Source organism: Plectropomus leopardus, chromosome 2, assembly GCF_026936395.1.
Source record: "Plectropomus leopardus strain MGB_pleo_1.0 chromosome 2, ASM2693639v1, whole genome shotgun sequence".
In the NCBI taxonomy this organism is placed as follows: Eukaryota; Metazoa; Chordata; class Actinopteri; order Perciformes; family Serranidae; genus Plectropomus; species Plectropomus leopardus.
The window spans coordinates 23,237,738-23,264,084 of record NC_142177.1 but is presented as its reverse complement, the minus strand read 5'-3'; the positions used below and the strand labels follow the sequence as shown (position 1 = coordinate 23,264,084).

The following is a 26,347-nucleotide window of genomic DNA, read 5'->3' as shown; positions in this document are numbered from 1 at the left end:
TGCAGACTTTACGCAGCAACAAACAGCATCTGCGCCTCAGTGATAACGCAGCCTCATGGCAGTAAAAAGCATATAAGAGGGGACTGTTTGCTTGCTCCTTTTACAATGGCTAGCAGCAGGCCTAACTGTCTCCATCACACACCCCGCTGACTTAAGTATCTCATCATCATCATCTTTGCACTTCCCGTTCTACAGATCTGTCTGGACTTAATAAAACTGTCAGACCACCAACTGAGACTGTTAAATAAAGACTGTGCGAAGGCTAGATGTGCTGTCTGAAGCAGCGCAGTGGAACGGATCGTTAAAGACCATGAGATATGACATTAAAACTTGCAGTTGGATATGAAAAGTGCATTAGGGCTGACTTAAAAAAGGACTTTACCAGACGGTCTGAGAGAGCTATTACAGCGTATAGATAGATGGACAGGTGGATAGACAGACATTTTTAGACAATCCATTATCCACAAGTGGTCAGGGTCACAATTTCACCCCTTTTGAGAAACGTTAGGCTATAAAGAAGTTCACAAAGGAATATAAATATGATTTCTGAGTGTGTTTGAGAGCCAGTTGTCGACTCCACTGAGATTTTCTTCTCTTTGACCACATTTTTATTTGATAATGACAAATCCCTCAGGATACACTGAAACAACCAAAACTATACCCATCTTTCTCTACAGTGCATTCTTTCACATTAGAGGCTTAAAGGCACACTAAACCTGTTTACATCGTTATTTTTGGCCAGAAGTGACAGTAGTGTGGAACATGTAGGACAAGCTGAAAACACAACTTTGACCTTTACACGAATATTTTGGCAAACACTTTGGCAAAGAGATGCCCAGTGTAGGAAAGATGACATTTAAAATGTGGGCTACCCTGTTAAAAAGTGAATAAGTAATTTAACTTCTTAAACTAATTTAACAAAGTAATGTGACTTATTAAGTTTGATTACTTTTCTAAAAAAAAAGTTTTTATAATAAGGTGACATTTATACAGTATCAATAAATCACATGCAAAGTAAACAATAAAAGTTAACAAAGTTTATTACATGTTTATATACAAACAACCCTGCAAGGCACACCTTTGTTTAAATAAGAATATACAATACATTTTATTCTTGAAAGCAAACAGGTTTTAGTTTTGAAATATATATTAATACAAGTCTGTTTAGTGTTGGACGCAGAGAGAAGGCCCCGAGTCGTGGATGTTTAGTCGACACAAATAATAAAGAGACAAAAGTCAAACACTTTATGATGTAAACAACTCAACATCTTTTATATGGTAAATTAACATATTTAAATGTTTGACAAATTGTGAAGAAAATGGACCGTCAGTGGTTTCTGAAGACCATCCTCTCATGATTAAATTAAGTACAGACAAAATCACTGTACTATACAAGTGGTTTAATTAAGAGCTTAACTCTGTACTTGAAAGCTTAACCACACTGGAGAAGTAGCTTAACTGGACTGACACTATTTCAGCCGACTTTATCATCATCAATACATAATTATGGAACAACCTTTGTCAGGAGACGAACAACACAACAGCTCTTGTTTTGCACTTCACATGGGCTGATATGAAATTACTCTGCACCATCTGACTAAGGCCATCCTGATTCAAGGAAAGTGACTTTTTTTGTTAGGAAAATTTTAAGTTTTTATCTAATTTATTGGTTAAGCTAAAACACAGTTATAAAAAAAGCCTTTTATGATATACTGTGTTAGTCATTTCTCTTTGTTAGGCCATGGATGAGCACGCATTCAACAGGGAAGAAGACAGACCAAGAAAGAGAGGAAAAGAAAATTGTTCAGCTACAATGAGAAATAGATTTCATTTGGTATTTGGAAGTTGTGTTCAGCAAAAAAAAAAAAAAATCATGAAAATTCAGGGTAAAGGCAACTTAAGCATCCACATAAAAAACATGTAGTTTTATTCCGTACATTGTTCGGCACAGATTATTGATCATGTAGTGATCAGTCATTCTGTCACTCCACTGAAGCTGCCTTTATAAAAAAAAAGAAAGTTTGTCCAACATCAACCAGGACATTTATGAAATAACTTTTGTTATGACTGCTCACAGCACATAAAGCAAAGATTGAAAGATGAAAAGATGCTTGTTACAAAGGCCTGCCGTGATTCATGAAACAAAACAGAACTGAACAATGGGGCAAAAAAACAAAAAACAAAAAAAAAAACATCAAATGATTGGGACTTCAAGCTTAGAAACATTAAGATGCAGGCTGTCATTTCATTCACACAGTTTGCTGTCATAAAGTGTGATGATCCACCGCAACAGACTTGACAGATGTCAGATCCCTTAAGTGGCTGCTGACTCACGCCATCTGTAAAACCTCTCTTTACTTTACAACTACAAGTTCAACAAAGGGTCCATCAATGTTGCAGTTTTCTCTTCATTTCCCCTAAAAAGACCAGCACGTGTTTTACCAGAGACAATCATTCTGGAGGTCTGGGAGGGCTGAAAGAAGGGGTTAGTCAGCATCTTTTCCTGGGCCACATCCTCTGGTGTTTCAGTCTTCTGGCTGTGTGTTTTATTGAATATTCCTATCACTGATGTTCCAGATTGTGTGCCGTCATCATGCCAGGAGGCCAAGTCGCTTGACTTTAGCAGACAGGAAAGAGTGGATGATGAAGACTATGGTCTTGGGGCAAGAATGGAGGTCCAGTTGCTGAAAGAAGAGAAAGTTTGGAGAGCAGGAAATGTGAAAGAGAAAGAAAGTTTATTTATTAACGATTGAGTTTGCAAGTTGCAAAGTTAAAGTTATATTTCTGAAAAAAAAATGGAAAACCATAGCATTGGGAAATTGGACAAATATATTGGCTATCGATGACTGGTTTAGTAAATTGTCTGTTATTTTAGCGAGGCAGATTTTTGTGATTTCATTTGGCTAATTTAATGGTCTGTCCCCAAAGAACAAGTGAGAGCTGCTGCTAAACAGGCTGCTCAGGGCTAAAACACAGTGTGGACATACAGCACATCTGACTCAGATCATTTAGCGAGCTCACCCAATAGCACGGAGAGGCCAACAATTCAAGAGAGAGACAGAGGAGAAAAACAGTGTCCAGACCACTATAGTTTCAAAGATAAATGTGTAAAAAAAATGGTTTATTCCTAGTCGGGTTGCAAATTGTAAGCACTTTCCTTAATTGATTATTAGTAAAATTAAGGATCTATAAATTAATTGTTTTTTGAAAAAACATAAAACTTTGCTTATTTCCAACAATACCAAATGTGCTTTTTTCCTCAATCTAAGCTAGAAACAACATATTGTATTGCTTATACTTTAATAGCACCGCGTAGCCTACAGATTAATCGATTAGATTTCAAATGTTTGATTAAATTCTTAACAACTGATTAATCGGTTGTTGATTAATTGTTATAATCCCTAATTTCTACTTAACCAGAGTGGGGTCTTTTTGTAACGATGGATAGACTACCAACATGGTTTAGTGAGCTTTATTTTGTTTCTGTCAAGTTTGAATGAAGTATGTTTGATGAGTTCACAGTGCAAATACTGTAGTCTTAATTCTGTGATAGAGCAAAACTTATATTTCAAGTATTTTCTTTGGCATTTTGTGAGTTTATTTTGATACTTATAAGACTAAAAAAATAAAAGCTTGTGGACCACAGAAAACACACCATCCTGCTGAACAAACACCAACACAAAAAGCATTTAAATTCTGTTAAAACATCACTATATTGTCAAAGTGTTTGTGATTTTAACATGAAATTGTTCTTGATCTTGGAAATAGGACTCAGGTATGGCTTTTTCTGGAGCATTCAACCTCATACCAAAAGCAAATGGGAGTTAACATATTTGTCACATCGATGGCTCATTTGTTAAATCAGATAGAGGTGACTCAGAGTTGGCCGTCTCCATTAAATCTCAGCAATCTCCATCCGCTCCACAAAGACCATGAAATGTGACTGAAAGCTCAGCAAAAGGTTACTGGGTGGGATTTTAAGATTTTCTCAAAGAAGCTTTTATAATCACTGAAGACATACCAAATGGCAGTGGCATTGTGACATCAATATTAAATTACAACATTTGCCTCTGATGTTGTTTTCCATTTGATTTCCATCACTCACAAACAGATTTCCCAATTGTCAATTCAAACTAACTTTGACATATTGGTATTCAATATGACAGCTATTATTTAGAAATGTTGTATACTGACAAAGTCCAATGGAAATCAGTAACTTACAATCTCGGCCTCAGGGCCTCCAAAGTCGAGGAACATCATGCGAACTCCATCATCTGAGGACATTCTTAGGCGCTCAAAGGGCTGCTGAAGCAGAATACTTTTCCTGACACCCATCTCTTCTGTGAATAGTGTGAAACCCTCATCAATGTGGACTCCCAGGGTACACTCCTTCCCATTCCAACTGCAGGCTGCCAGGGTAGAAAAGAAAATCAGGGCTTATATAGAGGTGAAGGAAAAGAACATAATAATTGTACAGCACACAGTTGAAGGTATTCTCAAATAAATCTGGATTTTTAGTACATATTTCTTGTATTCTCATTTTGTTGTGAGCTTAGTGTTACAGTGTTAATACAGAGCCCAGATTTCTTGGCTGTAAAAGGACAACAATATCATCCAAACAATGCTCATTGTTTAGAAAAGAGAATAGGTTTGAAATAAATGAAACAGTCATCCTAATTCTGATACTAAAATTAGACCATTCAGGCTGAAGGTTTTTGCACCACCTACTTTCAGCAGCAGAGGGCAATGTAACAGCATAACTACACCACTGATCAGGCGTCTGTCTCACAAAGCAGGATTAATAAATTTCCAGAAGAAACTTTGATAACTAAAATGCAGAATGTGGATCATGGAGGTAAACAGAGATCTACTGCCTTTCAGCGCAGACATGGGCTTCTAAGACAAGGCTGTACCTGAAACAAGAAAATGTTTTGTCTCCTCTTAAGCTCTTTATAAATTATCAAATGGTGAGGACATTTTGCTGAATACAACAGTCCCTAATTCACTGGGCAAGAAACAATATATTGTCATTCCTAATCCTGCTTTGTGAAGTCTCTATTATGTACTGAGATGTTTGTGTGTCTTTGTTGAATAAAAGCTACGTCTTGTGCTCCAGCAGTGTGATATAATCCAGCAGCATAAAGTGTCACCTTAATGCTTAACTAAACTTTGCTGACATGCTGTAAATTAGTTGGCTCGGCAGATTACATAGAGCTTCCACTGTCTACCCTTAGATATATTTTTTCTTCTTCGCTGTAGCTGACTTGATATTAGGTGTATGCCTTAAAAAGCCAAGTCTAAAATACTGTTCCACTGTACAATTTAAATTGGGGATGCCATTATGTGTATGTTAAGTTATTGTTATTTAAGCGATGGTCAATATTTCAAGGAATAGGCCACATTAAGTGTTAAATTTCCTTGTTATTCTAAATATTCAGATTTAAACTTTTGCAAAAAGTTACACTTTACATTTCACTAAATGTTTGAATGGTGCTGACCAATCAAAAATCTGCTAAAAGTTTTTGTGCGAGAAAAAGTTTGAATAAAAAGGCAGCAGTATTGCATAACTGAGTCATGTTGTGGGATGCTGTATGCAATTCTTCCTTTAGGGGAGTAGAATATATTTTCAGTGCTTTGAGAATGGTGTTTTTTAGATGGCTGGGTTAAGCAAAGTGCATTCTTAAAAAAAAACTAGTATTAAGCTTAGCTGTTAAGAGAAGTAAACAGACAATATTGGGCTAGTATTGGAAGATACTCAAAGTTGCGTTATCAATAGCGGACATGAAAAATTGGTGTTGAGCCATCCCTTTTTTTGATTCTCAAACACATATTTTACTGCCTGAAACACACATTTTTAACAGCTTGTCTTGTGTTAGTCAATCGATTTTAGAGTGATGTGTTTGTAGCTGTGGTCCATCTTTATTCATATTTTGATCATCGATGTACTGTTGGTAGAGGTATTTTTATTTATTTACATTTTAGGCAAATAATGCTAACATAATTAAATACTTTTGTTTCTGATACTCATTATGAAGAACCAGTCCCTTATTTTGAACTACAAATACAGCCAGTCACTGCAACATGAATTAGCATAGCTGGTACACAATTCTTTTTTATGCACTATTATATGTAAATAATATTTCTCTCATCATGCTGCCCATAACACTTAGTGAATTTCTCAAAAAGACACTTGCAGCACCGTTAGAAGATTCATTCTTACAAAGGGTGGGAGTCAAATCTTGAACCTTGGTTGCGTCATTCAGAACAAAATTTGAATTTTTCTTCTCGTAGGTGGAGGAACTGTGTTGCAAGAATGAAGACAGAACTGGGAGTCAAACAGATCTCTGAATCCGTACCCGTGGTGACCTCCTTGATGAGCTCAGCAGCATTATGGCAACCCTCCACCAGCAGATGAGTCCAGGTGGACAGCTCCTTGGCAGAATCTACCCTGAACACATGCGTCTCCACGCCTTGCTTAGTGCCCGAGCGCAGGCCAAATGAGAGATCAGAGTCCAGGAGAGGAGAACTTTTTCCTGGGCCAGAGTGGACCAGTCTAAAGAGGGAGAGAAGAAAGTGTAAGAAGAACGAGGATAAGAAAGGGTGTAATTAAGATTTATTGAAAAGGATGACCCAGAGGAGCAAATGAAGGAGTATGCAGGTTTGTGTGGTACAGATGTGAACAGAGGGATGTGAAGTGCACAGGAGAATAGGAAGGGAAGAAAAAAACACATGAGTCATAGGCTCTGGCTCCACTAATGTTTTCCAAATGAATGTGACGTTATGGAGGCAAAATGTCCAAATGTCCAGTTATGGAAAGAGTGAGCGTGTGCTCTTGGACTGGACCAAAACAAGCCAAGGGAAGGTCTGTTAACTCAAAACTGGACTGCTCTGGGTGGAGGACAAAGTTAATTAAAATGCCAAATGTGCTACGTGTTGTAATAAACACTGAATGCTGTATGTGGTCTATGTGTAAATATGCAGACATTTGTGTGTTTGAACCTGGTGGCAATGAGCGGGTGACTCTTGATCGGGCTGCTGAGGCTATCTTTGCTTTCAGGCAGGCAGGGATACAGGAGCAGGTCTTTGTCAGTCAACACGGCCAGTACTGGTTTCTCTGGACCCTGGGTCATCTGGACATTTGTAGAAGAGTTGAAGAAATCATTCAAACTCACTCATATGGTGCTCTATGTTTACCAAGCATTGCACATTTATGACAATAACACCTATGGACATCAGTAGGCTGCAGGTCTCAATCTGGGATCCAGTATTTTGCTTATTCTTTGCAATGAGAGTGCTGCGTATTTACACTATGATACAAACAGCATAATGAAGTGTTGTGCGTGGATTCTGTGCTGAGTGCTGCTGTATGTGCCGGGAGTTGAAAAATATTAAACTTTGGGTAAAACCCAGCGCTTGTCAACATAACTTTTTACCCAGCTGTCCTCTGATAGTGGATGAGGGGCGGGACAAATAGCCTACAACAGAGACCACACGTTAAATGTACCAGCGCTGAACAATAACAACAAAGGAAAAACTATGTAAGGCCATATATTAATATATGTGTCCTCACCCACAAAATCTCATGTATTTAAGACAGATCATCAGATATTTACAGGGTGATTTAAATTAAATTTTAATGTTTTTTATAAGTAGTACTTGTTTAAGTACATTGGATTTATGTTTTGTTTCTTTGTTGTTGTTTTTTTTTGTTGTTGTTTTTTATTTACCGTGATATCAAATTGGATATTGAGATTCATGGAATTTCACTTCTATTGGTGTTGACTACTAAATGTCTGGTATGGTGATATGTCTAGTTGCTACATGACCACAAATGAATCAGTAGTTCTCTGCTGATGCATCCATTTTAGGTCGAGGGCGTGGGTTTTGTGTCGACATTCAGAAGAAGACATATGAAACAAGGAGAGTGGGGGTCCTTCATCAGAAAATTTTGAGCATCAAACACTTCATTTTCTACATTCTGGTGAATTTTTATGCATCAGTTTGCACCTTGAATTTTTGTTAAAATAAAATCTACACCTATGCTTTAATTTGGAATTTAAATGTTATGTGTTGGAAGGTTGCCTTTACCTCAGAAAGATATGAAAAAGGCACAAAAACATAACCCTGAAAGTAAAAGGCACCGTGACATACTAAAAACAACATATATAACATAAAAAATGCTATATACTGCAGAGCAGGTCTTTTAGTGTGAACTATGTATGCCTGTATTCTTGCATACCTGCTCTGTAATCCAGCCCAGATGTTTGACCTCCATGCCAAGCTGCATGCTCTTCATCTCCTCCTTCACTCGTGGTAAAAGGTTGGCAGCACCAGCCTGGATGGCATTGTACCAGGACTGAGCCATGGCTGGGTCTTTTGCCCGCAGGAACACAGAGTTCTTTCTGTTGGACGAAATCACCTCGAAATACCTGGCAGAAGAGATGAGAGGACCAAAACGGGAAGCAAGCAGGGAGGAAAGAAAAAGGGGCAGTTGGAGAAATGAAAGACAAATCACAAAGAGAGCTTCAGGGTGATGAAGAAGTTTCAGATATTAACAAAGAGAATATGTGAAGTAGACTGGGTAAGAGGTCTCTTTTACAATATTATCTCTGAGCCATTTTGTTATTTTCAGGTTAAGATCTGTCAGATTTTTTTTTTTCATAAGGAATGTATAAACTGAAAATCAAAATATTACTCAAAGCTGGAAACTTCTAACACGCTGTACCTGTTTTCTGTGTCCGGGGGGCACTGTTTTCGTGACACCTGGCACATCTTCAGCGGGATGCTGCGGGGCTCTTTCACCTCAGGGGAAAGTTCAGTGCCCCTCTGAGGTGTGGAGGGAGGAGACTCCCAGGGGAGGGCGGCCCCAGGGGACCCCGAGTTTTTAAAGAAGGCCGACATCTCCTTGATGTACTTCACTGAAGCAGAGCGAGAGTGTGAGAGAGACAATTAGATAAAGCAGACAGGCAGAAGAAGCACAGGACACAGAGGAGGAAGAGAAAGGGAATTTGCGATATGAATATGGAGCCTCCAGGTTCAGTGATGAGTTGAAAGCTGTAGCAGCACTTAATAGCTTTAAAAAGAAATTCATCTGGACAGAATTCTGTCACTTCAGATTCCTCAGTTTATATAGAGTGCATATCCTGCTTGTTCATAAAAACTATTCCTAATGTGGCAAATCTACACCTCTATGCCCTAAAGATTTAATAAAAATCCATAATATATAGTATGACTAACTGGGAAATACACTTGGCTTTAGTTAATTTATGTGATTTATTGAATAGAACTTCTGTCCCTTTTATGCTGTATATTTGTTGTATGTGGGAGTTTCTGGAATGGGTGGGCCAGTTTTTGAGCACCAGCTGGAGGTGGAGAGGGGATGTGGTTTCCTCCAGCTGTGCACTGACACTGTGTGGCATGGGTGAGATGCTGAGAAATGCACTAAATTGTCAGTATCGACACTTAGATACTGTTTTAAAACCATGTGTTAGATTTGATACTATTGAATATATAATTAATAGAAGCTATATAAAGTTGTGACCCAGTAAGTATTCACAATCTTCATCTCCAAATTTGTTGCCCCTTAAGTTTCATTTATAAGAGTTTTGTTCCACCTTAATGACCAGATCCAATATCGTAGTGGTTGCTAATTAAATAATTTTCAACATTACTAGAACTAGAAAAAATACAGCCTTTTGTGTTGTTTTCCAGTAACATCAATATTGCAATCCATAATTATGAGAATAGTATTGTCTTTTTTTTGGCACATCGCCGAGCTCTATTCTGCTCACATCTTTTTAAATGCAAGTTTTACCACTCACACACCTACAAACACCTACACACACACACACACACACACACACACACACACACACACACACACACACACACACACACACACACACACACAATTATACACACACTCATAGAAACACACATGGCCTCAGCTCCAGTCCAGTAGGCTGTGGTATGGGTTTGGCAGAGGTAGCCACTGCTGGAATAAAAATAGCCCAGAGGACATGGCAAGGCATGAGGCTGAAGGCTGAGCTCTGGTTTCACTGGGGAAGTGTGAAGTGCTCTTCTTGCACAGCACAAGAGGCATGTAGCCAGAGGGCAAGCAGAAGAGTCACAGCGCAGGACAACAGGAGACCGAGAGAGGGGGCTTCCACCATTCCCAAAATAGAGCTACGAGCCAGTTAAGCAGCCATACAGTTATTTTCTTAAAAAGCAGTTTATCATATACAGGACTGTGTGGTGGCACCGTCAAACAGAGCACTGGTAATTCAGACTTTCATTCTTCTATCAGAAGGTGGCAGACTGACGAAGGGTCCATCCTCAGAGCTCCCCTGCTAACTCCCTGTAAAGCTGCTTACAGACATTAAATCTGTAACACTGCTTGTTTCATCTCTCTGTTAAAGCAATGGCTTTTAGCTTTCAAACACAAGACTGGAAAAGTGGCATGCTGACTATTTAGAAGGACATGACCACTGCAATTAATGTAAACTAGTTCACAAGATTGTCATCAAGCCCCTGAGAAGAAGTATTGCACAAAGTTATGTTGTGAGCAAGGTGAGAGACTGTTCACTTGTTATCTCGTCCTTGGCACCGGTGGAACAAGAGTTATCAGATTTCAGTGTCAAAGCCATGCCCAGCCATTCTTATAAAAACAATCTCCCATTTCAGTCTGATCCACCACTTTAAAATCCTTAATATGATCGAGTGTCGCTTTCTTGTCTCCCATGATTTGTTCTAATGCCACAGAAATGTCAAATGGAAGAATCATAAAAACTGTGTGCTTTTAAATGGCAAAATAACTGTGTGCACTCATACATGAGCACTGCTCAAAATGGTGCAGACATATTCTTTGGTCCTGGAACATGTCTGCAGGAGCACTGCCAGAGCAACGTTGATGGGAAAAATGACTCAGGTTCTTTTGCAAAAGTGATGCCAACATTTAAAACTGGCAGAGCGTTTTAGGACTAAAGTGCATGTCTGAAGGGGACTTAAGTAGCTGCAGAAAAGGGCATGGCCTAAATACTGAAAACTATAAACATACAGTAGCTCATCTGCATCAGCGGTCTGTTCACCAGCTTTCCATCTGCAGCTCTTCTTCTTTTGAAAACCTGTTCTTTCTCAGTCATATTGTCCTGAATTTCTAATCTGTTTCTAATCTATCGCTCTCCCCCTGTCCTCAGAGATGTGGTCTATTCCCTTTCAGTTTGGTTTGTGGATTGTTTTAATATGTGAAAGCTAAAAATCTCTTGCCATTAAAGGGTTTTTCTCTCAAATCTATAAAGAATCACTGAGAAGAATGACTCCTTTTTCCCTCTTTGGATTTAGAGCATTGAAAATGCCTGCCTCACATGCTCTGTCATTTTCTCCCCATCTCTCTCTCACACACACTCTGGTCTACCAGTATGGTTTCCAGGGACAAACATTTAGGCCTTTGACACACACACACAGTCTGGGTTTAATATTAACACTTGCTCACACTCACATGCCTCGGCACACATGCAAAAACACATAAATGAGCACACAAAGTACTGCGAATCCAAAAATATATGTATGGCTTGGAATCCCTGCGGCTAAGTATCAAGCTTTAGTGCTTTTTTGATACTGACTTTGTGTCCACAGCTCAGACTGTAAATGCTTGCTCAGATTTGTAACTTTTTTTTTAACTTTTCTTTGGTGATAGTTCCTGATTTAAATAACAGTTTTGCCAAATACAGTATTGTATTAACACAAAGTTCTATCATGACTACTTGTGTCTACATTCTGACATTTTAGTTGGATGAGGAAAAAAGGTTTGTATTCTTCAAAGTTACGGGGGAGAAAAAAGTCTTCTTGGGTTTAGTACTGATATCAAAACTGTGGTATCATATCAGCACTAGTATTGCAAGTTTGTATTGTCCTTATAGGTATACGAGTAAGGTATTAGGGAGCCGAGTGTAAAATCTTTGCTTTCACTCACAAACAGCTGCTTCCCTCATCTGTTGGTGTGATCCAATCCGCTGTGACTCAACAAATCAATTATCCACCCCACGAGTGACAAACTACTGCGGAGGAAAAAAATAAGTCATGGAGAGCTCCACCCATGCTGCGTTCACAGATCCCAAAAAAACCTGCATTAAGGGAGAGGACACACAGGCACTCTCATTCTGTGGGAAACAGTTTACCTCATGTGACATGTTTCTTTTGATCTCTTGTAGTCATTTGTTTGCTTTTTGAACTGCCAATCAGAGTGATTTCTCTCACCAATGGGCTCCACCCATCCTCAACATGCTGAATCAGCCGAAAAACAGTTGACAAGGGCCAAGTAATGCAATCAGTGTGACACAACAACACAAAAACTAGGGCAACAGACACTCACCGATGGCCTGACAATGACAGACGGCCAACAAACGGCCTGGTGTGTCACAGCCCTTAGTTACCACTGTTTTTTGTTCTCTACCTTCCTTACGATACCTTTTGTGTATAGACTTGCGGGCATACACACTCACACCTCACATGACCCTGATGCGTCTGAATTTTCTATAAAAAAGTTTTTTCTCCCTTTTCTATGACAGAATTTCACTTGTTTACTTGCCTCATTCACACTATGCATAATCAGCTCAATGTACCATAAAACATGTGCATTTGTAGACAAAACCAGACGTGCTGAGGATGTGTATACTGGGAACATGGAAGCAGTGAGCAACCAATATGTACCAGCTACAGCTTTGAAGTAGCTGTCGACTTGCATACGTAATGTTTCATGGAAATGAGCTTCTGTTCATTTGTTCCTGTGCCAAGCCATTGATGTTTGTACCACTGGGTAGCCAACTGCTTCCTTGTTGCTGGACCAAGGCCATTCAAAATTGATGTGGTCAATCTCAATATGGCAGGGTAGACCACAAGACTGGAAATGGAAATAGGATTGCCTACATTATTTTGTCAAGTGGAAGCCTCCCAAACTCTGTAATGATACTGAATAAGAAAAAAAGATGTCCTCTTGTGCATATTGAGTAGCACTTCAGTGATCTGACCAGGATGAGTCCTTCTATACCTGGTATTAACGGTATAACATGTGTCTTGGGTGATTTGATCACAAGAGGACAACTCCAAATCTGTCTCTTCACACCTGGCATTAGGATGCATGTCCACATACATCTTGAGTGACCACTTGTGATCGGATCTCATTTTCCTGCTCTATGCAAATAAAGATGTACATCACTGTTGTACATCAGGGACAGTTGTTGTGAGTCCAGCCACATACACACAATGACAGGGCTGACTCTCTGGTAACGTTCAAAGTTCAAGATTTTTTCATTAGTAACAAAGGGAAGTTTCTTGTGCGGTTGGGAAATTCAGCATTTCAAAACAAGACATCGCAGCAATGCAGATTTAAAGGATGCTACAAAAAATGTTAGCCATGTGATGATAACAGTTATTTATGGTTTAACATCAGGGTCAAGAGGTTTCGGTGCTTATGTGAGTTTGTTCAAACTGTTTAACAGATGCTGCTGTATTAGCTTGTGCTAACCAGGGCAGATGTTGAACTGACCTTTTACCGGGAGCAAAACAACTCTGGAGATGGTCCTTCACTTCTGCATATAACCTAAGTAATGGCAGCAACAGAAAGTTTTCTTTACTGGTGGGGAGGCAGCGGGGACATCAGCTGAGTAGGTGGTCCTTCAGTGTGGTGCATTAGCATAAACACTGCTGAAAGACTGTGGCCATATGCAGCCCAGACTACTTTCAAATGTAGTATGAGCGATCAGATCAAGACTAGCACTGGGTGCATTCACACTTGCAATTAGGTGTTCACTTGTGATCAGATTATGCATGTTAATACCAGGTGTAAACAGGACCAATGTCTAAGTCATGCAACTACTGCTACATTTTTAATTGAGAAGCAAGAAAGCAAGCATGGCTGTAGGTGCTAATATCCAGCACATAGTTCTATTCTCAGTGGTCATTATTCTTTGTTATGTAAGACTTGGTTCATGTTTGTGTTTCAGCTCCACTAACAGAATAGGCTGGGGGAAAAACACCAATCATAGCAAGTATAAGAAGATATTTACTTTTGTAAAGAGGCTTTGCTATTCTCCAATGTGGAAATGATCACATTGCCGTTTCCCAGATTAGAAATGTCAGGCATTAGCTGTGGCCCCAAATAGCAAATCATGCAAGATAGCTTTCAAACTGAGTGGCGAATGAGGAGAGGAGGGAGGGATTGAGAATCGAGAGGGAGGATGACAGGAATGAACAACATGGGAAACAGAGAGAAAGGAAGAAAAAGAAGAGAATAAGAGAGAGTGAGACAGGCTATACAGAGAGACGGAACATACAGTCAAGCTCAGCCAGAAATGTTGCCATGAATACCAGTGGCGGCACATTCAATACAGAGCTAAAATTAGCTGAGATGGCACTGTTATTACTTTGGCTTATCTGGCAGCCAGTGAAACTACTTTTGTACTGTGTGTGTGTGCACATGGGTATGTGTATATGAGGAGTTTCTTTGCTTCTTCTGCAGAATCTGCCTCTAAGCTTTTCCTACTAAAGTCTGTACATTGAACCTCACAAATCCTGACCAGACATTTTCAGCCAGTTCAGTTTTGACACAATTCACTTAACTGTGGCTTAAAAAGCTTTTTCTTCTTCAGTTCCCCAAACAGTTTAAATTGCCAAAGCACAAGTTTAAATTTTCAAACTGAGCTCTGGCAATACTCTCAATTGTGTTAATTTCCTAATATACTTACACAAACAGAGACGTAACCCCACTACAACCCAACCCTCGGCCTGCATCCTCACAAGCAAATTCTGAGAATTGCTTTTACAGGTATGATCAGAAAACCAATAAGCTGATATAGTTTGACAGTCATTAACATGCTTCAAAACAAAAGTGCCATTGGCTTTTATAGGGCGAAACAATGCTCTTATGGGAACGCCAGCCCTTTCTCCCCCCTGCCACTGGTTACCGTGGGAGCAGCTGGAATGTCATTGGCCAGTCAGTGACCTCATAAGCATGCTGTTGGCTCTGTAAACCATGTCAGACGAAGAATGTCCCAATGTTACACCACCAACAAGGAAAGATGTCTTTGGCCAAAACAACATCATAAATAACTGTGCAAAATACCCGGAACACTTGCTGTGCTCATTTAGTACATTGAGGTCAGTCGAGGTAAAAGAAAAAAACGCCCATAATGAGGCCACTTAAAGGAAAACTTTATACCCCAAACAACCATTGTGTAAACTCTAGATTAAGTGTCTACTAAGTCATAGCAGACCACTTTTAACAACAGCAAATCTGTTGCTGTAATCACAAAAAACTAATTACAAACTCACAATTTGTTAAGAATAATCCATGTCTCCTTTATCCAGTCATATGACTAGTACTTCCCAAACAGACAGACATTTCTCATGGGGAATCCACCCAAAAGTAAAACCAGACTCTATTGACAAAACCAGTAATTTTACCTCACTGAACTCTGATGTTCTACCGCTGCCTCCGTCAATAGTTCGATTGTGTTATTGTGTGACTTTGCTAGATCCGAGCTAACCCTTTAAACTCAAAAAACACTGCAATGCAACGCATGGACAATGTTACATGGCAAAGTTAGCCAAGTTCAGATCATATTAGCATATGTTGGCAGATAAGAAACAGAAATCACAATACAGAGTGCAATATAAGACTGTCAAATTCTGGTTGGTTGGTTGATTGCTTGGTCGATATGCTCATGCCAACAACTGCTGGTGTTACTTTAATCTGTCTTTTGTCCAAAAAATGACACTGCAGTTTAAGGCTGGATTACAAAGCTTCTGAAAGAGACACAATCACACTATAACCCTTGTTGGGACAGCGGGATGGCTACCATTAGCTTCTGGGCTAAAAAGAATAAGTTCCTCTCTTGCATGCAGTGTTAGATATATTTAACGTTGGTACCATTATGCTGTATATGACATTGTCAACCCCAGAGATAGTGTCTAATATGACATTTTTCTTATCAGTCCTTTAAAATGCTGACGGACCCATGTATAAAGCTTTGTTTTTCATTTGAGGCATTTCACTTGTCTGAACACAGTTTAGTTGTCCTGGGCAGGTGATAATGTCGAGCCCTCTGAGGGAAAAACGCTTTTAAGGGACACACAACGCTGACAAGTAGAGTGCTCACTGCACTGTGGTGATTTCATGAAGTTAGACATAAATGTCAGAATGCTTTTTTCCCCACTGACCAATCAATTAATTGAAAAGAGTAGGTAGAATTTCAGTCTACCAAGATTTCTTTGGTTGATTACAGCCCTAATACACAAAACTAATATACGGATTGAAGCAGCTTTGAGAGACATATATAAAGTGCAGAGTGATGCATGGTTTCTGCTCTGACTTTCTGAACCCTTAGGTGGTGTTTACATCGGTTCTGAGGCATGTGTGTTCATGTGCAAATAAAAAAAGGTGTACATCCATGCCTCCTTTCAGAGATCTCTGTGAGAGCATGTACAGTTAATAAATGTCAGGTTTATGTATCCACAGTGTATCACTGATTTATGCACATCTCTCTCTGGCAGTGTCAGTCCGTCGGAGAAGATTTCCCCTCTTCTGAATGATTTAGATAAGTTCATTGTTCCTATAGCCCATCTCATTAAAATCATGGACAAATGCCAACCTTGGGAAGGTGTAAGGTATGGTATGAGAGAGACTGAGAGTTAGTGATAGAGGGCAGAGCAAACCAAATCAGACTTTTAAACTAATTCACATACTGCCAAAGCACAGATTTGATTACTTTGCATAGTGTGTCAGGAGAGTTAATTATCCTAATTCAACAAAGTGAAAGCGAAGAAAACTTGAGCAGGATCTGGTAGAGGACAAGAACAGAGTGAAAGGGAGGTTGAGCGGCAGACATTTCCACTTCACTTTTGTGTCTGGAGATCAGTTTCCTGCATAAAATGCAAAGAAACTCAATTTTCCATTTAAAAGTTCATGTACATTTGCTCTGTGTAAGTCAAAGTGGTAACTTTCTGTGCAAGAAAAATAATGCATAATACATAGACAATATGGTGGGTTATTGCGTGCAAGTGTATAAATGAAATCCTAAGTAGCCATGTAGAAAATCCAGTGGTAAAAGTTAAATAAATTCAGCTTGACTCTTACATCAGCAGTTTTTAGAAATCATTCATTCATCTTTTTTTTTTATATTTGGTGATTTATGGCTGCATACAACATGCCCTCCCATGCCTATTACCCCCATCCACTACATGCACATGCTGCACAATACTGTGAGATGGTTCAGTGGAGACTAAGACACCAATTTATCAGGGGCCCTGGATCAGGACAGCAGGGTTCAGATGGGGCCTGTTAAGTAAACTTGACGCCACAGAGGGAGAGAGGGTCTGAGGGAGAGTTGTGATTTAATAAAGCTGTGTTATTTTGCGGGTTAATCCATTCCCTCACTGAGTCTGAGCACAATGTCATCACAGGCCAGCAGCTCTGAAGGAAAAGGAACCAAGCTTTGTGTCCGGAGGGTTAGAGGTTTCACAGCAGGGACAAACAGAGACATTCAGGACAGAGACACAATAAATACAGTACATCCCACACTGCAGGAGAAGATGAGCAGTGTGGACAAGAATTACTCTCTGATTACATCCCATGAAGATTTTATTTAAATATACACACTATAAATTTAAAATGCTGCTCCTTCTTTGCTGCTTCTGTCAGAAGCTCTTGAGATAATAATGTATAGAGGCAGAAAGATTGCAGCAATGCTAAAAAAGGATTTATATATTTTTTTGCTTTTCATGAAAACAGAATTTATTACCATGCTGACACTATGTCACTTTCACCATAGACAAGCACTAAGACTGAAGCTAAAAGACAGAAAAACTATCCTGGCATGAATCATACAATAATTCAATATGTGCTCCTAGTGCTGTGGATTTTTCCAAATAACTTGCAGCAAGAAAGTTAAGACATTTCCTGAGTGATGGCTACATTTGTGATTGTTTACCTTAAAGAACTGGAACACCAGATGGGTGGGATTTATTTCTCTAAAAGTGCCAATACATCATCAGAAACAACACACATCTTGTGTCCAGGGAAGACCTAGATCTTATGATTTTGTAGGAATCCTAAATAACTGAAGGTTTTTCAACCAGGAAAGGGGCACAATATCAACTTATCTAGGCCATATGGAATCATATATTCTACTGGTGCCCCACCAGTGGAGACACACCAAGTGCGCTGTGTCTTCAAAAAAAAAATTTCACTACTGGAAAGGTCTTTTCATAAAACTGGGCTGTCTATGGAGTAGAAAGATGCTAATACTGTTGAAAAAATATGACCAGAGAAAGCACATAAAAGGGTGTGGCAATTGCTTGTGCTCAACAGACAGAAAACCTGCAACTACCAGAATGAAATAGGCATACATTATCAGAATCTTGGTTTACATTTGATAACTGCCGTAAAACAAAGCAGTTCTGATATCAATGATTTGAATCTAATCCAGCTCTATAATCTTTGTTTCTGTGGTGGTTGGCATACAAAACTGTGGAAGTATAATCTGTGTATCGAGAAAAAGCCCTTGAGACAGCTTAAATCCGCTGAATGATGCAATTAGATCTGGGTGCTGGTAAGATGGAAGGAAATTTACCGTAGTTCATTTATACATTTGAACCACTCTGTAATGGCACAAAGCTTGTTGAAAATCTGCATACTATCCCTGTGTGCTTGTGGGTGGCAAAATGTAAGCAGGAAAAGAACTGGCCAGCTATTTTTCCTTCAGCCTCTGCACACTGGAAAAATGAACAGGTAAATCTGCATTCAATTTCTTTTCAGACAAATTTGTTTCTGTTTACAAATACTTTAATATCTTGACTCATCTCATGCAAAAAGAAAAAACAACAAACGTTTTATACCCAACTGAGACTACCCTATCAGGTAAAGGTTAACGAAAATAAGAAATTGGACAGAATTTCATTTAGTTGCCCATTAAATCAAACTACATTGCTCTGCACTGAACTGCTCTACAAAACAGATATATATCTAGATTATGATACTTCTGAAACTAGGAGAAAAGCCTTTACTGTTTTACTGTTAAATAAGCCACTTCTGAAGAGAAGAGAGCAAAGTTAGCCTTGAGAACAAAGATCCTGTAGGTAGCAGGAAACCGGAGAAATATGGCTGAGGAATTCAGTCAGGCTACGAGGGAAGGTTTATTTTCAAAGTAATAATTATACTGTCACAGGAGCGAGAGCCAGAAAATTTTAATTAGGTGATAAAGTGGAAGCATGTCTTTGGCACAACTGTACAGCTCCAGCGTCAACACTGGTTGAGGTTCATAATTTCATATCTTCACTGACATCCCAAAAGTTTACATTTTGAGCAGCAAATTCAAGTTAGGATTCTGCTTACATATGTCACGTTTACTGTGAGTTTATTAATTGTGCCAAAGCTCATCAGAAAACCAGCCGTGTTTGATTTCACACGGTCCACACTGGAATGTTGCCACATGCAGATGTGAAGTACTTCACAACTAGCAATTAAATTTGACAGGCAGGTCAAATTGAGAAAAAGAGGAGAAATAAAAAAAGGGTACGTCCAGTCTACAAATTTAGATTTGTTTTCCAGTTATGAGAGAGGTAGTTTTATCTGCCAATGATATCACTGCAACATTGTCCAATGGACACCATTTTGTATGTTTTTGAAGACATTTTAGATGACAATGAAAGTCAGCAAAGCAAGGAATGTGACAAAGACAGCAGACTGACAAAAGACCAGTGACTGTACCAATCCAGCATGACAAGCTATCCAGCCGGTGTTTGGGGACAGTATGACAAATGTACTAATCCTGCAGGTCCTCGGAGGAGAAAAAAGACAGGATTCTGCAGGCAACAGCGTACCAAGAAATAACATCAAATCGTTCAGTGTTAAAGGTGCCATTAGACTGTGCGGCAACAATGATCAGATGAGTTTATCGCCTGCATGGATTCCACACATTTCATGTATTTGTGGCGGCCTGTCACAATATCAACATTTGCTGCCACATACTGATTTTCTATTTTTGGGGGCTCATTGCTGGAATTTATACCATTCGATTATTCAGAGCAATAATGGTATATTTCTTAGAACCGCACCCTCATTTTATTACTGTACGGCATTTTCAACATACTTAAGATGAATACAGCCGGGCTCCTACGGAAACCACAAACTTTGATTGATCTGACCACAAACAAAGCAAAAGATCAATTCTCCACCCCGCGACTGAAACTCAAAGTGTTGCTGAAAAAAATCATGAAGAATCTTGCCTGCGCTGCATTCATGGGTATGCAAAAAAAGCCAATTTCAGAGAGGGGGCACAGAATGTTGAAAAAAGGAGGTCATCAGCTACACACATAGATTCTAAGATGATGGAAAACACACGCTGGATGAATCTGATAAAGCCTTGGTTGTAACCTGTATCAGAATGGATAACAATTTGAGGAATGTCAGATAATGGGTAAGCGGAATAAGATAATGAATCAGATAATGAATAAGCGGTGAATCGAAGGACTACAATATGAAGAGAAAAAAGCTTGTTTTGCTGGCTATTCTCAGAAAGGGGGTATGAACTCCTGCAGAACTGAAGGACGCAAAGCAGTAAAAAGAGCTACTGGAAAAAAAACACTCCAAACCACAGGGAGATGCTACTTCCACCCACCAGATGAATAGATTAGCTGCTACACAGAAACACCAACTCTCACATGTATGACTGGGCTGTGGCAGCTTGGCCCAAAGACACCACCTGAGAATTTGCAACCGGAAACTGTGAATTAAGAAAATCTCACTTGCCTCCCTGGCTACCTGGATGGCATGGTCCAATAAAGTGATGGGCCTCCATTTGAATCAGCAGTACAGGTAGAAAGTAATATGCAAATTGATATGCAAGTGCATGTGCTTGCATACACAAGCACAGTCTATTTACAGAATAAATGTGTGAACAGCCAGAGTCTTATGCTGCTTCAGTAACAGAACCTGAACTTGTTCAGAATGAATTTTAGACAAAGAATGAACAGTACAGACGGTCTTAGCCAGCAGCACTCTGTGTCCCTATGAGGAGCTTTAAACTTTACTCCCCAAAGTCATTATATTCCATAAATCACTTACTTAACCAGACTTGAATCAGTGCAGGAAGATAGGACTGGAGTATATATCTCTGCTGGCCTTGCTTAAAAAGACTATATGTTATGTATCTTCTTTTAGGGGGCTATATTCACACATGTCCTTGAAGAGCTTGATTTGTAGATATGATATAAGGTTTTCAGCCCTCAAAGCAAAATGTAGCTGGTCTGCACTCTTCAGTCCTCTAAAGGGCTGAATATCCCTTCCTCATATTAATAACCCAGACATTATTAATGTAACATGATGAACATGATCTTAAAGGAACTATCTACGGTACCAAAACTACCAAGTGGGTTACACATGCTGCTTAACAGGGGCAAAGTGCTGCAGATCACACAACTTGTATGTATGCATGCATGCAATACAAATGAAGTAAGTAAAAGTATCTGATGCAGAGAGAAAAATGAGTTGTGCGCATGTGTGTGTCAGACATAGAGAGATTAGGTTTGGGGTTAGATCTTGTCGAGAACGCTGACAAAGCATCCTTCAGCTAAGACTCATCACTGACACAAATGAACCTCTTCAAATCTAATCTGCCCTCAGGCACTCCTGAAACACAGTCCCACTTGTGCATATTGAATTTTCACATTCTGACCATTTTAAAGCTGAAAAATGCACTTCTAAAGAAACGATGCAGTCAGTGTAGTCGCATTTCTTAAATAGATTTAAAAGTGAAACTAGTGTGCCCGCTGGGACTTCATATTAAAAGCTAAAATGTAGCCTGCACGAATCTGCATGATCTAAAATGTGTGGCAACACTTGGCTCTAATTCATCAGAGGTTGTCTTTTATTTCCTTTTCAGGAGAGATCTGCAAGCTGGGAACTGAATTCTATGCATCTGTGTTTCAACGCAAGTTGTTTTTTTGAGGATTAGAAGAAAACCAGACAAGCCATTTTGAGTGGCATATATAGCGCGGAGAACAGGTGTTTCAAATCACTGAGTAATCAACATGAACACAGAAGCAGATCACATAGAGAGCTAAATTCATTGCCAAGGAAAGCATTCAGTGTTCATATGTCCACAAGCAGCAAATCAACAAAGTAGAAAGTCACAGATTAAACACCAAAATAGAAAGCCAAGTGGATGCAAACAATCAAGTTAAATAATTTGATCTGGGGGCTTGCCTTTGTTCAGTTGCCCTTCTATATACTCTAGATATATATTCATGTCGATCGCCATGTGAGCTCCTTGATTTGAATCACCTGCTGAATGTCACACAGGTGCTCTGAGTCCTCCTGACGCAGGCAAAATATGAGAAAACATTTGATTTATAGAATAAAAAATATAAAATTAAAAAATAATATTTAAAAATCATTTATTGGGGTTGTGAGTGTTCTGCTCTCTTGAACAAAAAGATGAGCCCCACACTAAGAAATTTGTCGAACTTGATCTAATCTATCTTCAAACACAGCTTGAAACAAAGACATTCAACTTCATCAGGCAAAAGTCTTTATTTCCACACTTTAATTAAGTCAGATTAAATTTGTAAGCACATTAAATGTTTTGCTTCACTGTGGTTTTACTTGCAATGAACCAAAACATGGAAATTATATCCTTGATAAATTGTATGTTTAATGCCGCTGACTTAATAAATCCACTCTCTAGCCACAGTAAACACAAATTTTAAAGGTTGGACTTTTGTTTACTCTAATGAATATTTTCACATACCTGTATTAAACATTATTTTAAAACTCTGTTTTTGTTTTTGGCTTTAAACGTTACATACTTTTTCCAAATGTGGTGGACTTTGTGCAGTATTGATCAATAGTTTTTGCTTACACACTGGCCAACAGCCCAGTGGGGGTAACAGAAATCAGAAGACTTGACACAGCCAACAAGACATTTCCAGCTTAAAGAAGTTCAAGACAAGGGAAAGAGTGCAACCGTAGAGCTTCCATAACTAAGCCAACTTAATCCATGTGTGTGTGTGCACTGAGCCTGAACACAAGTACCTTAAGAAAAGAACAGGGTAGAAAGGACCAGCAGGGTCCAGAAATGTCTTGGCAGGGGAAATTCTCTCCCTCTGATTCTTTCCCGCTTTCTTGTGCACACACATATATGCACAGACAAGCAAAAAAATATGTCCCCCTGGAAATCCGAATTAATTCTCCTGAAATTCAGGATAATATTAACCTAATATCCTCAACAAGTACAAAAATGTAGGTAACCACATGAAAGACAACTAGAACAACTAGAAAAGTGCGCTTAGTAGAGTGCAGATCTTCGCCAGGTGGCCACCCAAACTGATCATCTGTAGGCCACAGCACAAGATAGTCGGAAATAACAATAAACATTAGTCATTTAACACGGGTGCTTTGACCTCTGACCTCAAGATATCTGAATGAAAATGGGTTCTGTGGTTACCCATGAGTCCCTCTTTAACAGACACGCTCACTTTCTGCTAGTCCCATGCAGTTGTTTGCTGTCATTTTATTCCTAATCAAGACAGTCTGGTAAGAATTGCTTCACATTGTCAATATGGACTTCAAAACTGTTTTGGAATGCAAAATAATGGAAGTGAAATCATGTAACTGAAAACATTCGATTCACCACAATTAACTTCATAAATTATGGGATTAATCGCATTAACAAAAAAAATTAAAAATTGTTTGACAGTCCTATTTTGAACTTACAAAGGCCTTACGCCATTAAACTAGAAGGTCAGGTAGGCTAGCAGTAACCCACACTGGTATAAAAATGAGGTAGTTGTACAACAGCTCTGCACAACCAGCCATCCAGACTGTGGGTCTCACAGCAAGCCTCACCATCTCAGTCGGTCGACCGTTGCATTCTTTCTCTACGCTACAAAACATGGTGTACCAGCACTGACTCCTAGGATATATGAACAGCATTTACTCTCTCTCTCTCACCCACCCACACACACACACACACACACACACACACACACACACACACACACACACACACACACACACACACACACTGACACATACCTTCTCCATATGCACACAAATTCAATCTGCCCCCCACGTTCACACTTGCGTCAGTGTCCTGACCTGCCCTTTGTAGCCTGTTTATCCTTCCTCTTGGGTTTTCGCTATGTGTGTAAGGATGTATAGTATGTGGTTGTATACTTTGAGCGTGTACTTTTCTGTTAGGCTTTGGTTGCCTGTGGAACAGCTTTACCATTGAACTGTCCTTACCCCTTTCTTTCACACACACACACACACACACACACACACACACACACACACACACACACACACACACACACACACACACACACACACACACACACACACTTACACACTTTCCTTGTTCCATGGTTTCTTCATACAGTACTGGAACATGTTTCGCCTTGGCTGGCAGGCTGGTGGCAGTGATGGATGCATTTTCAGTGAGAGTAGAATCCAAATTAAAGTAGGGTAGAGACACAGTGGGGCGGTTCAGAGATCAGAGCTACATATTGTTTCTCACCCAGTCCCCTCCTCGTAGAACTGCTTCATATATGTCTGCAGTATTTTTTATTTTTGTCCCAGTTTCTTATGTATTTCACATTGGTTCATTTCTGCCCCATGAAGCCATGTTTAATTTTTTCTTGACGTTCTCACTCTTTTTACAGAATTGATATGTAAATCTCCCAATTTATTGTTCTAGCAACCCCGAATGAATCCATGACTCTAATATAATGTCACGTTCAAGTGTGATAATGAAGTGTGACTGGGAAAATGTCGGTGTGACCTACCACATATACACACAGGGATACACACACACACACACACACAGATGAAGATGTAGCAGACTGTTCTCTCTCTCACACACACATGCAGGAATGGACACAGCACATATACGCCTATACATAAACACACACAGTCAGGCTGTAAATGTCACTGAGGGGAAATTAAGGCAGCTGTGGTTATATGGTTTCATCTAGTCTGTTATATTTATCTGACCCTCTAAGGTGTTTACAGTTCGTGCCTCGCAGACACACATTGATTATTCCATCAACATTTTGATATCAGGCTTGACAGGAACACAGGGAAAGCAGAGCAGAGGGCATTGCATCTGAAACAAATAGAAAGGCTGTTTTTCCCCTTTCAAACAGACAGATTGACTGTACACAAATTTTTATTTGTAACAAGGAAGGGGGTGGATGGTTTTTGCACATCTTCATACTCACACCTGGGAGCTGCCCGGAGCTGCCCCTTTCTTGTGCTGTTGGCTGCTAAGCAACTGTGTGGTACATTAAATCATATTATTTATCAAAAATCTATAAAGTCAGCAATTGTTAAACTATTTCCAGTGTGCCTCTCATCGTTATGTTACTGACCTATCAAGGTCAGCAAAAATGATTAAAGAAGAAGAGGTCACGTCTATATATTGTACACTATTGTTGTTGTGTTTACATGTGTGTTTGTCTACATAAAAGTGTCATGAATTTTTTGCCAACATGATGCCACAAGAGCAAGGTTTTTCCTACACAGCTGCCTAAACTGAATGAATAGAACAAACATATGCTAAGACACATTTTCAAGTTGTTTCTGGTTAACTTAAAACTTCATCGCTGGGCTGTCCCTGTAACTCACCCGGTAGATCGTTTGCCCCCATATAAGCTGAGTCCTTAGCGGGCTGGGTTTGAGCGTGACCCTTTGCTACATGTCATCTCCTCTATGTTTACCCCTCTTTCATGTCTACCCATCAGGGTTCCTACAGCTTAAGGCAAGTTCAATTTAAGACTTTTTTTATGCTAAACGAAATGATATTTAAGACTGATTTTACAATTACCAAAATAGAAGAAAACCCTTACCCAAACCCGGACTTTCAGCCGGGAGCCAGCTGTTTGCTTCCTGTGTAGATGTTAAGCCAAACCATCATGTTTTTTTTCTTAACCACATGCTTTTGTTGCACAAGGAAATAAAGGCAAAAAAGAAGCATTTTACCTATGTTATGATTGTATTTTAAAGAAGACTAAATGCATGTAATGAGCAGAAACTGTAAAAAAAAATAAATTAGTTTTATTAATTACTTTTTTACCTATGTAAAAACCTACCTACTGTATTCTGAAATAGACTGTATACATGTCATTTTAAGGAACTGCTCGTTTCCTGTCAAAATTGAAGCGTTTTTTGAAAAAAAAAAAACATGCTGCATGTAACAAGCGTTATTTGAGCTACCTTCCTGGAACGTCAACAAAAGATACAGAAGGGTACCTAGCGTGTCATATTAAGACATGAAGGTCCACTGACAAAGCA

General features: G+C 39.3%; 1 protein-coding gene across 1 annotated transcript in view; it reads right to left on the bottom strand.

Annotated features, from left to right (window-relative positions):
• Positions 1 to 1,022: 1,022 nt before the first annotated feature.
• Positions 1,023 to 26,347, bottom strand: part of snta1 (syntrophin, alpha 1) — a 41,927-nt gene continuing 16,602 nt past the window's right edge. Inside the window, exons 3-8 of the mRNA XM_042510969.2 lie at positions 8,726 to 8,918; positions 8,240 to 8,429; positions 7,000 to 7,130; positions 6,357 to 6,553; positions 4,222 to 4,409; positions 1,023 to 2,684 (exon numbers count right to left, since the gene is read on the bottom strand). Of these exons, the coding sequence (XP_042366903.1) occupies positions 2,592 to 2,684; positions 4,222 to 4,409; positions 6,357 to 6,553; positions 7,000 to 7,130; positions 8,240 to 8,429; positions 8,726 to 8,918 (992 nt within the window). The 3' untranslated portion in view covers positions 1,023 to 2,591. The remainder of the gene's footprint in view (positions 2,685 to 4,221; positions 4,410 to 6,356; positions 6,554 to 6,999; positions 7,131 to 8,239; positions 8,430 to 8,725; positions 8,919 to 26,347) is intronic.